Below are 15937 nucleotides of genomic sequence, written 5' to 3' on the forward strand. Positions count from 1 at the left end.
GTAAAGTTTAGATAAGTCGCAGTACCTGAGTTCATGTCTTCCAGGACTAGCGATGATTAGTCACTCGGCCAACAAACACTTATTAAGTACCACCATATGTTGGGCACCGGGCTAAGCGCTCAGGATACAAAGGAAGGTAGAAGATGGTTTTTGCTCCCAAGGAGATGGGGGCATGTAAACCATTGTGCAAACGAGCTGTATACAGACAACCAAGAGGGAGGGCACTGGAATTAAGAGGGTTCGGGAGAGGCTTCCTGCAGAGAGCTGGGTTTTAGCTGGGATGTGAAGGAAGACAAAAGTTGCCGGCAAGGAGGTGCGGGGACCGCCCGTGATGGGAAGAGGGGCTGTGTGGTTTGAGGAACAGACCCGTGCACCGGGTCCGGAGGCGGGTTCTGAATGTCAGGATCCTGGACGTGCCGGAGAGACCCCGGAGTTTACTGAAGGAGGGTGGCACGGCCAGAGTGGGGTCCCAGGCCAATGCAGGACGGACAGATGGACTGACAGGCTAGCCCATGTGCGGGGCACGGATGTGGGCTGTCGGGAGGCTGGCACCTGGCCGTGCCAGGCTGGGTGACTGGGAGTGTTGGTGGTGCCCGACAGTAACAGGGGAGGCGGGAGGGAGGCAGAACGTGAGATAAGCAGGGTCTGGCGGGACGCGCAGCTGCCCGTGGGCGGTGGGGCGGTGGCAGGAGGGGAACATGATGCCCGTCGCCGCAGGGGGTCAGTGACTGTATGGGAGCGGAGGGATCGTGGGGAGGCAGCGGACCTCTCTTAGCGCAGGTGCACTCAGAGAGGTGCGTAAGCCGGTCGGGGAATCCTCCACTGGAGGCAGTTCAGACAACGGGAGGAAACTCGGCGACGGTTTCCTGGGCTAAGGGTGGATGGAGAATGGGGGAGAGAATGGGAGTTCCAGAAGGTGGAAGGAAGGGAGCGCATGCTCTGTGTGGGGGGACCCGCGGAGACGCGAACCAAAGCTGGATCAGGGACTTTCTCGAAGGGGTGTCACGTGGCTGGTACAGGGGGCGGAGTTTGGTCCTTCTGCCCCGCCCCCCGCCGTGTGACGTAGGACGCCGGCTGGCCGACACTCCTCCCTCCTAGCGTCTCTCCGCGGGAGCCTGCAGCTCCTGCGCACGCGCGACCCGGAAGTAGTACGGAGCCTGAGTATTTGGTGCTCCCACAATTCTCTGCACTCTTCCTTTCCGACCTGGTCCCCGGCAAGGGTGAGTGTGTTCGCGGCGTTCTGGCCCCCTCGGAATCCGGCGCCATCCGCCCCGGGGCTCGCGCCGACCCGGACAGCGGGCTCCCTCCCTGCCTAGTCCAGGCTCCTCCTTCCCTCCGCGGCGCGGGGCCTGCCGAGAGGGCTCAGGCCAGCTTCAGGCTGTCTGGGGCCTGGGCCAAGTGGGAGGCCTGGGAGCGAGCCTCGCGGCCGGGCCGGGTCAGCGCTGCCCGGGGGAGGGCGCGGGCGGGGCCCCGCTCGTCCCCGGCCGCCTCGGCAGCTCCTCTTTCCCTCCCCCGCGCAGATGGCTCCCGCGAAGAAGGGCGGCGAGAAGAAGAAGGGGCGCTCCGCCATCAACGAGGTGGTGACCAGGGAGTACACCATCAACATCCACAAGCGGATCCACGGCGTGTGAGTGCGGCCGGGGCGCGGGGCCCCTGCGGGCCGGGGAGGCCGGGCCGGGCGGGGGGGGGGTGGGGGGGTGGCGCTCGCTACGCTAACCGAGGCGGCTGTGCTCGCTGTGGGGGACGCGGCCCGGAGAGCGGACAGGCCTGTCACGTGGTGCTGCCCCGCGGGCCCTGGCGGAGCCGCCCTCCTGCGGCGTGCTCAGTGCCTCCCGGACCTCTCTTCCCCGGAATCCCAGAGGCTTCAAGAAGCGCGCCCCGCGGGCCCTGAAGGAGATCCGCAAGTTCGCCATGAAGGAGATGGGGACCCCGGACGTGCGCATCGACACCAGGCTCAACAAGGCCGTGTGGGCCAAGGGCATCAGGTACGCGCACCCCGGGGGGTCGGGGGGGTCGTGGGGGGGCGCCCGCGCCGGCCCTCGGAGCCCCCCTGACTTGGCCCGGCCTCCTTCCCAGGAACGTCCCCTACCGCCTCCGAGTGCGCCTGTCCCGCAAGCGCAACGAGGACGAAGACTCGCCCAACAAGCTGTACACGCTGGTCACCTACGTGCCGGTGACCACCTTCAAAAGTGAGCCCCGGGCGGGGCGGGGGGAGGCCGGGGAGACGGGGGAGGCGGTGGTGGGGAGGCCGGGCCAGCCCCAAGCTCACTCCGAGCTCTCACGTTGCAGGCTTGCAGACGGTCAACGTGGATGAGAACTAAGGCGGACCGGGTCCCAATAAAGGCATGAAATGTCAGCCGTAGCCTGTCGTGACTGTGGGAGGTAGTGCGGGTGCGCCTTTCCTGAGCTTTGGTGGGTGATGGAAGAGAGCAGGGCTGTGTTAGGAGCGGTAACTGGGGTGGTTTCCCGGCCTGTGTCCTCTGACACGTGTGCACACGCACACGCACACACCTCCGCGGGGGAGCCGAGGGGCAGGGTCTTGGGCACCAGCGCGTGGGGCTGGCGGGGTCCGGGGTGCGCTTGAAGGCCCGGAGCCACGTTGGTGGCTTCTCATCATGTAACCCGGATGACTTATTTAAGGGGTGGTCATGATGCCTCCATAGTTAGCCACAAACATGATGTGTGAGATGCGCCTTGTCATGGAGATAAGATGTGATTTTTTTTAAGTAACTTGCTCAAGGTGACACGGCCAGTTATTTCTGGGTGTGGTGCTGAGGGTCTGAGCCCAGATTTGATCCAGCTCATCCTGACTCTGGAGCCGGTGCTTAGGCGCTGAGCCACCTGGCCGCCCCTAAAATGAGATTTGTTGAGAACATACCCTAAAGGAAGTGTTTTCCAAATATGATTAGCTTACTTATACAATGAGTAGACTGGACCAAGTTGTCCAAATTCTAAGTTTGTAGGTGTGCTTAAAGGCTTTTTATAGAAAGGGGCATGGCTACAAAACGTGTTCAAGTAACTGAAAGAAAACCCAAAGTCAATACAAAAGAATTATTATTAAAAACTGCTTTTGGGGACCAACGACATCAAAAGCATGATTTGTACACTTTTTTTTTTTTTTTGCAAGACATACAAATTGAATACAACCAAAAATATTAAGACAGTTTCAATTACCAGCATTGAAACAAGGTTTTCAGGATTAGTGCAAAAAGAAAATAAAGAAGCCAATCGCAAACAGTAACTCTTAAACCTGAAAGTGAATTAGTTCCTCCCCCCAAACACCCCACATCTCATTGAGTAATATCTTTTACACTCATCGGTGGGGGAAGTGCTCTAAAAAAATACAGGTATCCCTCTATAGGAGAGGTAAGCAGCAGCAAACTTTGAAACAAAATTGTAGCTTAAACATTGGGAGACCAGCCATGAGCATAGCCTGCTGTGCTCTGTCTGCTCCAGGGTCCTTAGCTAGAATGGCTACAGATTGGACAAAGAAAGGAATGAATGACTTCTCCAAGTCCTGTAAATAAAGCATAATATTTGTTTGTCTCCAGTGTCATTTGGTTGCTGTCCTACTGAGATACCTCTGATCCCTCAGGCTTGTAAAACTTAATTCAGTCTGACATTTGGGCAGAGTTCACTCTGCTAAGAACGCTAAGAAGTGGGGAAGCAGCCTTGTTTGCAGCATGTGCTTTGGTACGGCATCCTCAGTGTACCCCCGCAGAGCAGCGGGGCTGTGCTACAGGGCACCGTGATGTCCGCTACTCAGACTGGCGGCTCATTTCATTGGTTCTGAGACTGGACTGATTGATCTTGGCATTTTCAAGTTTAGATTTTATGTCTAGTGGCTTTTCAAAAAAGTTGACAAGTGACTGTTCAGTCAGAAGTGATGCTAAAATGTGCTCGAGGGAGACCGTCCAATCTCCTTCTGTCATAGATAGTGCTTGGGAATATCTCTGAGGTATCTTCCCCATATCAGCAAAAACCGAGTCCTGGTCCGAGGTGGAAGCAGAGGCTTCCGTCTGTACGTCGTCCATACACTCGTCCGAGCAGCTGCCTGAGCTGCTGCTTCTCTGGCCCACTTCTCCTATCTGCAGTAACAAGGTCGTTACAGTGGCAATAGCTTGATAGAGATCGTTTTCCTCTGGATCTTCGTGAAACATACTATATAAAGTTTTACAGAACTGAATAAATTCTCTCTGAGAAGGGAAAAAAAAAAAGTGATCAGTACACTTTGTAGTAGTCTTATGAGTGCTATTTACATTTGTAAAAGGAAGGAATGGAAATAGCCTAAGTGGCCTTGTTAAGCATAAGATACAAGACTACTGTTTTTGAGTTTGAAAGCCATAACAGTTGCAGTTTTCAGAGTTTTGAATTTTAGAAGACCTACTAAGGCTAAGATTCCTCTTTCAAAAATTGAGATTTCTCTGGACTTAGCTTGATTCATTTGGAGGTCACCTTTTAAACTCACCATGTAGTTACTCAGTATTTTTTAATGTATTATGATCTGCTTCTAAAGTTAAAGATGTGTTCTAATCAGAATTTGTACTTAGATGTGGAAGCCTATGAAATGTCTCCACACTCAATTCTCAGTTCTTTTTGAAAACTGAAGCAGCCCTCAAGAACATGTGTAGATAGAATATATGTTGAGGTTTTTTGCTTTATACCAAACAATCCCTTGCCACCCTTATTGTTAAAGTTATACAGAAGTGCCACCATGACTTCCCTCTCCTAAAAGCAATTTTGTTCTGTCTCTGGAGCCATGTTTAACTTCTTTTTTTTTTTTTTTTAAAGCAATTGGGGTTAAGTAACTTGCTCAAGGTTACACGGCCAAGTGTTACTGGGTGGGTGCTAAGTGTCTGAGCCCGGGATTCGATCTCCAGGTGTTCTCAACACTGGAGCCGGTGCTCTTACTCGCTGTGCTACCTGGCCGCCCCCATGTTTAACTTCTTAAAGGATACCAGCAGCCTTCTGTCCACCTTGCCTAGCCTGTTGGAGGCCTTAACTCCAGTGGGGCCTCCGAGGCCATAAGAACTAACTTCAGTGGCAGTTACTGAAGATATAGGTGTAATGTGTGGTCTCTACACTTGAGTTGAAAGTGACCCTGGGCTCTTGAAGCCTAGGCCAGCAGAAGCCGAGTCTGGGGAATGTCTTCTGAGCCAGGGAGATTCCTAGCATTAGTCTGGCCTTGGCTGTCATCTGAGGACCATCTGAGTTAGAGGAAGGTGCTGTAAATGTCAAACTAAAGGACAGTTCTGAACATGCAGAGGAAGGTAGAGTCTTCATGTGTGTATGTGAACAATCCATTACCTGGCTCATTTTGGGCAATTCTTTTTCAGTTTTATCTTTTTCTTTAGCTAAGTCCTTGAGCATCTGCTTCAACTGCTTCTGATAATCAATTGCATCACCTTGGGACAAAGGGAAAAAAAAAACAAAGTGATAAAACCATTCAGTAAAAACAAGTAGGAACAGAATGGCTAAGAACACTTGGGAACCATAAGGATAACATTTAACTTTTTCAATTTTATTCCAAGGACTTGGCTAATATCCTTGGGATTTCCAAATATACAGCGGTCACTTAAGCTAGGTCCCAGTGAGAAAAGGGAGCTAGAGGAAAACAATGCAATGGGGTATTGAAGACTCGTGACTAGACTGTTATACTGCTAATGACTGATAGCTTTTAATTAATCCGTATATGGGACCTGGAGTTCAGGACAACAGTCTTTGTATTTTGTTGGGGCTGGGGAGGAGAGCTGGTGTGATAGTTGGGAGGAGGCAGCCATTAATAGGAAGCTGACTTTGGAAATCTTTACCTCCAATTGGTTTGGGGAAGAAGATGGGGATGACTAGGTCAGGTGGGTGAGCTGTAGATAAATGTTGTTACAACAGCTAGAGTATCTTGTTTAAAAAAATTTTTTTTTAAATTAAAACCAATACGTGCCATTTGACTTCCCAAAGACCAGGGGTCTTGAAGTTGACAGTAGTGGATTCTTTAATGGTGATTGACTATCCTTGTCATTTTCAGTGAGAGCTTTAAAAAAAAAAAACATTTACATTCTCAACTAATTTTCTTTAAACAAGTTCTTAATTACAGTTTAACACCTGAGGTTCCAGTTTTGACTGAATAAGTAACATCTTTTCTTTAAAACTAAGGACGATTTTTTTCAGTTTGTAAAATCAGTATGTTAAATTCTCCCAAGTTGGGTAATTTACCTCAGTCTGATGTAATTGGTCAGGTCTCCACAAGGTGGCACTGAAGCCTAAATTAGCACTATGTTTTTCTAATCCCCTTTCTGTAAATTGGCATAATGCATCTGAAGAGTCTTAGGTCTAGATCTAGAAAAGGACCCTGAGAGGGCATCTAGTCCTACCCCTGTTGTAGATTAGGAAACGAAGGCAGAGAGCAGATGTGACTTGCTTTAAAGGTGGTAAATAACAATGTTGGTTTGAACTCTGGTCCTTGTAATTCCAAGCTGATCACGCCTCCCTCTAAAGGTACTAAGCCATTTTCTTAACTAATGCAACATAGATAGGGTTTTAGGAATTAGCAAAAATGAAAAGTGAAGCATATAACCTTTCTGGCCCTAAAATAGGATTTCTTGACCTTGTGTCACAGACTTCTCAAAATAGTAATTTTAAATAAATTTAAATACATGGAATTACAAATGAAAGCAACTATATTGAAATGATTATCAAAATATTTTGAGAAACAAATTCATGGGCTCAAAGTAATACATCCCTGCCCTAAGGGAACCAGAGTACACTTTTTGTCCTAAAGGTTTAAGTCTTTTGTTTTTTATGACACCTAGAGAAAACCAAACAGGAGCTACAGCTGATCTAGCTAGCTCACTGTATGACCTTAGGCCACTCACAACCTGCTTTGGCTCTAAATTTTCTGTAAAGTGATGCTATTATTGGTACATAGCTCACAAGATTGTCAGGATTTCAAATGAGATGGTTTCATTAAAGGCCTTTGTAAACCTTAAAGTTCATATGCTAAGCTGTTGTATGTGTAAAAGTGCTGTCATTTAATGATTGAAATGTCCACTCTGTTTCACTTGGGTTCCTCTTGTGATCCATGGAGCCAAGCCAAGGCTTTTCAGGATGCACATCTGCCCTTAGTTCAACATGGAGTTAAAACACCCGAACTAAAATCTTAGCTTGTTTAGTCACTACCTGGCGATTTTATATATATATATATATATTTTTTTTTTTTTTTGAGTAAAAATTTGTCCCTTAATTTTAGTGTTTTCATGTACTTCCAAAGTTTGGTCAAAACACTGTCCTTACCTGTAGCCACCACAAAGAACTAAAAATAGGTTAGCTTGCAGAAGAAAAGCAAGATACCAGCAAGTTGGCTCCCAAATCCCATTTGATATAAATAAGCTTTGCAAAACTAAGAATATGTGCCTAAAAGTTATTTTTTCAAACTTCAAAAGAATCAGCTGCTTTCTATATTCAGTAGAGTCCTGACTGTTTTTGTACTATAGCAACCCTTAAGTTTGGAGAAATGTAGAAATGTTCAGTGTGTTAAGTGTGTCTGTGGGTAGACTAAAAACAGCTTTTCTTGCTCTGTCTTACCAGGAGGGAGATGGAGCCTATATAATAGTTTTATCTTTTCATTCATTTCTCCATTGTACATAATATCTGCAAATGAGAAGTAGACAACAAAATTGTTATACAGTACTCGCACTGTAGAGATAAAAACTGCATGCATTACTTTTGACGACTCTACATTTTGAAAAATTTTCTATATAAGTTTTTAGCGGATTTGAACTTTGAACAAAGTTTTACAAAACAGTTCTCAGCTTTCTCTTCTGACTTTTTAGGTAAAGGGGCTAGAATAAAATCTTTTGTCAAATGAAAGCAAAGCTTAACAAAGTTAACAGATACAGAGGCATGATTCTCATCAGGACACATGAACTCAGATATCTGGGTGCTTTCCATACCTGCACTCCCCTGTAGTCTTCATTAATGAAGTCTGTACTTTAAAAGTTATCTTCAAACTAGCCAAGACAGTAGGGAGAGGGTGATAGCATCTGTCTTAGCATGTGATCAACTTGGATGGCTTCTGGGAAGAAGACCAGTACGATGTTAATTCCCTATATAGAGAGTATTACCTAGGCAGATAGCAAATCCTTTGAATGCAATAAGATGGTCCATGTTTTCATCCAGGAGGCGAAAGGTCCTTTCAGCCAGGATCTCGGTGTGGGCACCACACGTCCATGGAGAGACAAGCTTGTAGAGGTTGGTGAACTGTTGGGCATCTATCAGATACTGTTCAGCATACGGTCTGTTGGGGTCGTGGTGCTGAAATGCAGGACTTGTCTGTTCCCAGTAGCAGCTTATCATATGTTCTCTCTTCAAAAACAAAAGAGTGGAGACATGGTGGTGTCAGGATTGAGGTGGAGAAGGGTGGTGGTGTGATGGAAACAACTGTACCACAGGACAAAGAACCTGAGAGTCTTGACCAGTTTCATTTAATGAAAGAGGGAAGTGACTTGCCAATGGACATTGCTAGTAAGGTGCAAAAAGATCTAAAGCCAAGTTGGGCTATCTCCTCAGTTAGCTTCTCAGTCTGTTTCTATAGAAACCGAGTCAGTCTTTACTCCCCCACTTGATGCTATGAGACTTGGGCGTCCATATTGATACTGCCTCAAACGCCCTAACCACATGCCCCATCACCTGCTCCTGCACTATACCACAGCCACACACAAAGATGGTCACACTTCTCATCTTGCTATCACAAATGCCCAGCTTCCATCAAGTCTGAAGTTCTTAACCTGATTACAGTCTCATCTAACCTTGCCTTGCAGTGCCACACCATGAACTTCAGTCCCTCAGCCTCCCTCCTGGGCCACCAGTGATACCTAGTGTAGTGTTCCACTCTACTCTGGGCCCTGCCTTGGAGTTCCCTGCTCCCATCATATCACCAGTCTTGCCCTGCCAAGTCTCAGCCTTGGGTCACTCCCACCATTCATGCTGCCTGATCCTCCTATACACAGGCTACCAAACAAGCAAGAGAATACCACAAAGCTATTCTGGTTGGACCGACTATGAATTTGTGACAGAACCTCAACTGGTGCTGTCAAGTCTTTGATGCCTCCCTGACTCACTGTCCCACTCACTGCAGTGGCTTTTCCAGTTCTTTTTCATCCTTCCTCAAACCTGCGGTTCTTCGGTGATAACTTCCATTTGCCAACAGCTTCCACTTCTACCCCCTTGTCATCTCAAGTGTCATGCCTTATGCCAGCCTTCCAAAGTGCCTCCAACACTTAGCACAGCATGGCACGCTAAATCCTTGCCTTATCGCTGGCTCCCATCACCAGGGGGCCCTTCTTGCCAAGGCACACTTGGCTACAAGCTAAGGTGGACCTATCCATCCTGCCTTCTGCAGATTGTCCCTCCATTATCCCAACCCTCCTACCTACAAATATGCCCATGTTTCCCCATCCTTAAAAATAACTTCACTTGATCATCCATCCCAACGATTGTATCATGTCATATCCCTGCCTGTTGTAGCTAACCTTGAGAAGGCCCTGTGCACAGGAGCTTCCCCTTGACTCACTTGTTTAACTTGATAAGGACTTTTGAGCCCATTGTTCAACCACAACTCTACAGAGTTACTGTGCATCTCTTCATTGGCCTTTGCTCAGTTCTCATCTTTCTGGACCCCTGCACAGCCTCTGACGCTCTTAATCCACCTTTACTTGGTCCTTGTGCTATTTGTGACACTGGTTTTCTTCTGGCTTTCCAGCTGTGACCAGTAAACAGGACTCCTTAGTTCCATATGCTGGATCTTCCTCTAGATCATTCCTGTTAATGTGAGGATCCCATGGACCTGTGGCTCTGGGCCCTCTTCCTCCACTGTTCTGCCTGGTTATCTAGCAGCTGCCAAGGGTCTTATTATCATCTATGCTAAAACTTCTCAAATTTTATTATCCAGCCCTAAACTTGGCCTCCCTCCAGTCTTGCATCTCCAGCTGCCTCTTGGGCATTCTGAGCTAAATGTCTTGTACACATCCTAACTCAATGTGTCCAAAACTAACCCTCCCCACATACACAACTTCCCTGTTAACGTCAAGGGCACTGCCATCCTCGCCCGCCAGGCTCACAACCTGAGTCAACAGCGTCCTCAGCCCACTCTTTTTCACTCTCACCCTACACACATACCTAATCTATTGCCAAATCCTGGACATTTTGCCTTCATAATGTCTTGCATACACATCTCTGACACTGCCACCACCCTGGCACAGGTCCTTATCACCTCATGTCTTGTCTTGGATTTTATGACAAAGTTTTTGCCCAAAAAAGGTGGGTTGTGATTGTTATGTGAAGTTTTTATTTTGCTTTTTTTTTTTTTGGAGGGGGGAAGGTAGGGCAATTGGAGTTAAATGACTTGCCCAGGATCACACAGCTAGTAAGTGTTAAGTGTCTGATGCTGGATTTGAACTCAGGTCCTCCTGACTCCAGGGCCAGTGCTCTATTCACTGCACCACCTAACCACCCCTGAAGTTTTTTTTTTTTAATTGTTCCGGTATTACTTAAAAACATTTATTACTAAACTGTCTTTGGTGCAAGTTTAGGACGCGTGGAATACTCATGATCATACGTTAAAACAATACTGATGATGTTTGTGTGCTGAGAATTCTAGGCTCACAGCTCACAAATGTGCAAGAAATTCCTGTCCGTATGCCATTGGTGAATCATTGCTGCTGTTTACTCTAAGCAGTGTGAGGGACAGAATTATACCATGTGATGACTATGCTACAAAAGGTTATAAACCCATTTTTGGACTAAAAAAACCAAGGTAGGATGATTATGCAGTGAAAGAAGATGTTGCAGTAGCCTGCGGGCGGTCCCCCAGCCTGCCTTCAGGCTCTAGACTGGTCCATCCTCCACTCACCTTCTGTCAAAGTGATCCTGTGATCTTGTCACCCTCCTGCTCAGTAACTTGCAGGGGCTTCCTGTCACCCCCAGTGATGCCAGTCATCTTACACCTCACTCCTCATTATTATGTGACTGATGACGCTGGAGCCCTTATGGTGCCTGGGCATTTTGCCTGTCACTCATGCCTGAAACGCTCGCCTTCCTCGCCCCAAGTCTCCTGGCTTCCTTCAAGCTCCAGCTAAAGTCTCCGTCTCTGTTGGTTATTTCCAGTTTATCCTGTACATAGGTGTTTGCATCTTGTCTTCCTCCGTTAGACTGAGCTGACAGTCTTTTACTTTGCTTTGTATATCCAGCTCCTAGCACAGCGCCTGCCACATAGTTGTTGCTTAAGAAATGTCAACTGATTGGCTGGTAACATCACTTTTCTACAGCATTGTAATAAAAGGGCACACACACACACACATACGTGCACACACATGCATACACACGCACACACAGCAGCAAGGTGACTCAGTGCCTGATGGGAGTCGGGAAGACCTGACTTAAAGTCTGGCATCTGGGCAAGATTCATCTGCCTCAATTTCCTCATCTGTAAAATGAGAATCATAATAGTACAACACAGATATTTGTAAAGCACTCTGTAAACCTTAAAGTACTATATAAATGTTAGCCATTATTGTGAATGAGAGCTATTATTAGGCAATAATAATATTCAGCTTAATTACTTTATATGAAAAAATAACAGTTTTCAAAGCAGGTTGAACAAGGCCTACTATTTGCACTAAAAGTGAACTAATTCTTAATAGTTGTATGATCATGGACAGGGCCTCAGTTTCCCTTGTGAACCTTAAAGTGCTATAAAAAGGAGTTTTGGCTTATTTATTATTCCCTAAGAAATAAGGACCTGCTTCCCAAATACAAAAACCCAGTGTGGCACAAATTAGGTAAAGCACCTTATTTATCCAACATTGGTGTGAAATAGGGTACTCCAAAGTGAATCTTCCACTTAATGTTTGGGTGAAAAAATGAAAAAGTTTTAAAAATAAACAAAATCAACAGCCTTTTGACAGAAATCTTCCTAATGGTGCCATACTTCTTTGACTTACAGTGCTCTATATATTGAACATAGTCAGCCCTTTCAAAGACATAACCATGACTTTACTATGCTGAACCATAGGGCCCCCCAAACCTGTTGAGGCATGGCAGGATGTTTGTTCCCACACTAAATAATGTTCGATGCTGCGGTTTTTTTAAATGCTTGTGTCTGTTTTTCATGGATTCCTCTCTGACACTCTGTCATGGATCATTTCTTGCTATCCTTCCCATACCACACTCTTCTTCATTCCTTTGTTGCTTTTTACCTGGGTGCTGGGGAAGCAGACGAGCTTGTTCAAATTGCATCTAAAATTAGAGCTGCCAAAATGTGAATGGAGCACGCACCACATAAACTTGATAATGCCTATTTTGTATCCTCAGAGGCCTTTTACCGTTGAGTTTGCAGCTCTGTTCTGGAATTTAGGGGTTCCCAGGTGAGTGAGTTGTCACTATACTAATAACAGTTCCAATTAAAATCCTGCCTCTCCTGATGCTCCCTAAGTTCAGAGTACTCCCTAATTTAGTTATCTGCTTCTATAACAAAGGGCGGTTAGGTGGCACCATAGGGTGCCAAGCCTGAAGTAAGGAAGAATCATCTTCCTGAGTGCTGTTTTGACTTCAGACACTAACTGTGTGACCCTGGTAAATCACTTAGCCCTGTTTATCTCAGTTTCCTCATCTGTAAAATAAACTGAGAAGGAAATGGCAAACTGTTCCAGCATCTTTGCCAAGAAAACCCCAAAGGTCATAAAGAGTTGGACACCACTGAAACGACTGAACAACAAACATTAAAAAAAAAAACCAAACACACTAAATGGAGATAGCAAAGGAACAAGGACCTCAGTCAGCAGTTTTCCTTAGCATGATATTAGAACAGATATTTTTCCAAGGCAGCTTTGAATGATATAATCATGAAACAACCTTAAGTTTTACTTTAACTCCTTCACATTCATACCTTGAATAAGTCATAGAGTTCCTCTAAATCTTCAGGGGGAATTGAGACTTCTGGAATAACAACGCGGAGCTTAAGAAAAGGAAAGAACAGTGTGGCGTGAACACCTGTTTCTGTGTACAGGGAAGAGAATGTAACAGTAGGTCACTTGGGAAGGCTGGAAAATTGGGCTCCCTCATGCATAAAAGTTTCCTTTCACCAAAGTCACTCGTACATGGCTGGTGACGTTACGGAGTGATCCGATATTTCTAGAAAGTGAATGTGGAATGTCAGGCAAGATTGTGATTCCCACCCTATGCCCACCTCCTCTCCATGGCAGCCATTCCTGGCAGCACTTCACTTACAACATTCTGTTTTGTTGTATCCTCGTGACCCTGGAGAACTCGGATCCGGTGTTTGCAGCGCATATGCTCAATCAGTTCCACTGACTGGTCTCCAAATTTCTGCAGCAAGACATATTTGAATAATACTTCCACATAGAGAAACCACAAATGCAAACTTCTTAGTGGATCTGGAATCCATTCTTTCTTTAAAAAATAAAATTCCAGGGTAGACCAGAGGTGACCCTTCTTACCTCATAGGAATCCCGAATTAGATCTGCTATATCTGTTACAGGGTAGGGTTCCTGATCATCAGAGAAAAAGGTGTGATGATTTCCGATTGGTGGTCGAGGGCTTTCTTCATTTTTAACATGATCCAGGAACCTAAATAGAATCACCAGCCCATTCAAAGACATGCTGTCACCCACACAGCGTGGTCTCACCTCCTTTTATATAGTCTAGATTTAATGGTAAAAATGCAGGTTCTCAGTGTTGAAATAAATCCTTTTAAAAATAAAAAGTAGATCATTAATACGTACCTAATGACTGAAATGTTGAAAAGAGATAGCCTTCAGCTTTCAAAAAGATAAATGTGTTTTGCAGATTTTTAAAACTGGTAAAGATGCTAAAATGGCTGAAAGGGCAAACCTACAGAGAATTTTTTTTTTTTAATGTGAACATCAGAAATGTAGCCAAATCCAATTCTGAGTGGAAGCTTACACCAGCAGCTCATTGTATGTTTTAAGAGAAGAAAAAGGAAAATATTAAGCTATCTCGTGATACTATTCAATAAAGACTAGTGACCCCTCAGTGAATTCTCTCAAGCTGAATTGAGCCATGGCATATGTGAAAGATCTGTTATACAGAATTAATATTCGTGGAACAGTAATAAAATGCTTTATTGGTTTCTTCTATTTAATATATCGTGATTTGTAAAAATATCCTTTACCCCAGTGAGCTCACCTTTTAAGACAAAAACAACAGTTAAATGCTTTCTATTTTTCCAAAGTGCTTTCACATTGATCCCATTTGATCTTCATAATAACTGAGGTAGACAGGGTTAGATACTTTACAGAAAAAGAAACAGTGGTTAAGTGATTTGTCCAAGTGAAACAGGACCAGAACGCTGCTCTTCATCATTAACTACCACATTCTTCCTACACATAAACAGCACACCTGGTACTCAAGTTCAAATATTAGGTCTTCTTCCCCCCTTTAGTTCACGTGGTTCTAAAATGCTGAACGAGAGCTATGTCAGGGAAGAACTAGAGAGCTGAACTTTGTTTTAGAAAGTACACAAAGCCTTTGGCCTGAGACCCTTCTCACAATGTCAGGGGGTCCTAGGAAGAGGAACTTGGAGAAGTAGAAGGTGAGTAGTGTTCCACACCACAGAAAAGCAAGACCGCCCCTCCACAGAGACAGTCAGTCACAGGAAGTATAGTGACTCCTGAGCCCAAATGCTGGAAATAAGGCAGGGGCAGGATGAAATCAGGTAGCTACCCTTACTGTTAACCTGTAGTTCCTTAAGCAGCTTTCCAGCACAACAGCTCTGATGTAACTCCCCCCCCCCCCCCCCCAACAGTTTGTTTTGGGAAGAGCTATAAAACCCATAGTGTGATGGGAGGGACACCGACCTGCTGAGGATCATTAAGGCTTGGCCATCATCTTTGCTGCTACACAGTTCCATGGCATTTGCTTCTAGCACAGCTAACCCCAGCTGGAAGATGGCTTTGATCCCATCATAGAAGAAACAGTCTACGACATTCACAGCACTTTCTAAAGGCATGATGCTGAGGAACAGGGTCAGGAACCATGAAAGGGAGATGGAAGCCAGAGTGGACAGATCCTTCATGTGCTCAGCCAGTTCTGGAAGTCTCTCCCTTATAAGTTCTTCAAAGACTGACTGGTCTACTTGGGCCCCTGGAACAAACATTGGGAGTCAAAGTCAAGGGGCAGGGAGGAAGCATGTACATAGTGCCAGACACTGTGATAAGTGCTTTACAAAAAACTTCGTTTGATCCTTACAATATCTCTGAGGTGCTAATGTTACCTCCATTTAACAGTTGAGGAAACAGGCACACAGGATAAGTAACTGGCCAAGATCACAGCTAGGAAGTGTCTGAGGTCAATCTGAACTCAAGCCCAGTGCTCTGTTGCTTCTCATAAGAAGCAGCAGCAGCCAGGGTCATTTTCCTTTATCTGCTTCTACTGCCCACAACATTAGGTACTAACCAGAGCTGGTAAGTCCCTGTGAAGACATTAGGGATTCCCCTCCTGGCTAGTCCACATCTTCAGTCATAAACCAATCCCTAGTCTCTACTATATAGCCAATAGCTTTTCATTCCTGAAACTCCCACATCCTTCTCTGCTTACCCTTACTCATCCAAAAAGAACCCTAAACTCAGATTTCCCAAATATTCTGAAATCCCCTAAGCAAAATAAATAAATAAATAGAAAAATAAATAAATAAAAATCTCCCATCGCGGAGGATGTGGTGATATTTATCACATATCAGCAATTGAGAGCCAACAATTGATAACAAGCATTTTTTTTTAAACTGAGCTTTTGACTTTATGGGTTTAGTGATTTATTGCCTTTCCAATTGCTTGTTTATATGCCTGTTTTGTAATTTATTGTCTTAGATGGCGCCTAGGGGGCTAAGAGACCCAGGACCACAAAGCCT

At 45.6% G+C, this 15937-nt stretch overlaps 2 protein-coding genes across 5 annotated transcripts in view; one reads left to right on the plus strand and one right to left on the minus strand.

Annotated features, from left to right (window-relative positions):
• The first annotated feature begins 1063 nt into the window (after positions 1-1063).
• On the plus strand, positions 1064-2356 carry RPL31 (ribosomal protein L31). Its single transcript, XM_069073033.1, has 5 exons — positions 1064-1220; positions 1521-1627; positions 1860-1985; positions 2077-2189; positions 2290-2356. The coding sequence occupies exons 2-5, from the start codon at positions 1521-1523 to the stop codon at positions 2319-2321; spliced, it is 378 nt and encodes a 125-aa protein (XP_068929134.1). The 5' UTR covers positions 1064-1220; the 3' UTR covers positions 2322-2356.
• Positions 2357-3037: 681 nt separating this feature from the next.
• Positions 3038-15937, minus strand: part of TBC1D8 (TBC1 domain family member 8) — a 134925-nt gene continuing 122025 nt past the window's right edge. For 3 of the 4 annotated variants that reach the window (XM_069073032.1, XM_069073030.1, XM_069073029.1), the window contains 9 exons: positions 14889-15174; positions 13509-13638; positions 13279-13377; positions 12938-13006; positions 8118-8358; positions 7579-7644; positions 5939-6028; positions 5308-5405; positions 3038-4196 (listed from right to left, as the gene is read on the minus strand). In XM_069073032.1, coding sequence (XP_068929133.1) covers positions 3759-4196; positions 5308-5405; positions 5939-6028; positions 7579-7644; positions 8118-8358; positions 12938-13006; positions 13279-13377; positions 13509-13638; positions 14889-15174 — 1517 coding nt within the window. In that variant the 3' untranslated portion in view covers positions 3038-3758. The remainder of the gene's footprint in view (positions 4197-5307; positions 5406-5938; positions 6029-7578; positions 7645-8117; positions 8359-12937; positions 13007-13278; positions 13378-13508; positions 13639-14888; positions 15175-15937) is intronic. The other variant, XM_069073031.1, reaches the window with a different exon arrangement.

The sequence above is a fragment of the Petaurus breviceps genome, unplaced genomic scaffold (assembly GCF_028583685.1).
Source record: "Petaurus breviceps papuanus isolate PSGF00001 unplaced genomic scaffold, PetGlider_PUasm1.0 90849, whole genome shotgun sequence".
Taxonomy (NCBI): Eukaryota; Metazoa; Chordata; class Mammalia; order Diprotodontia; family Petauridae; genus Petaurus; species Petaurus breviceps.

Bases quoted from the DNA above. Each gene is read 5' to 3' on its own strand.
- RPL31 (XM_069073033.1), top strand. From the start codon at position 1,521: ATGGCTCCCGCGAAGAAGGGCGGCGAGAAGAAGAAGGGGCGCTCCGCC. The intron at 1,986-2,076 runs GTACGCGCACCC...CCTCCTTCCCAG, and splicing joins GTGTGGGCCAAGGGCATCAG to GAACGTCCCCTACCGCCTCC. The intron at 2,190-2,289 runs GTGAGCCCCGGG...CTCACGTTGCAG, and splicing joins GCCGGTGACCACCTTCAAAA to GCTTGCAGACGGTCAACGTG.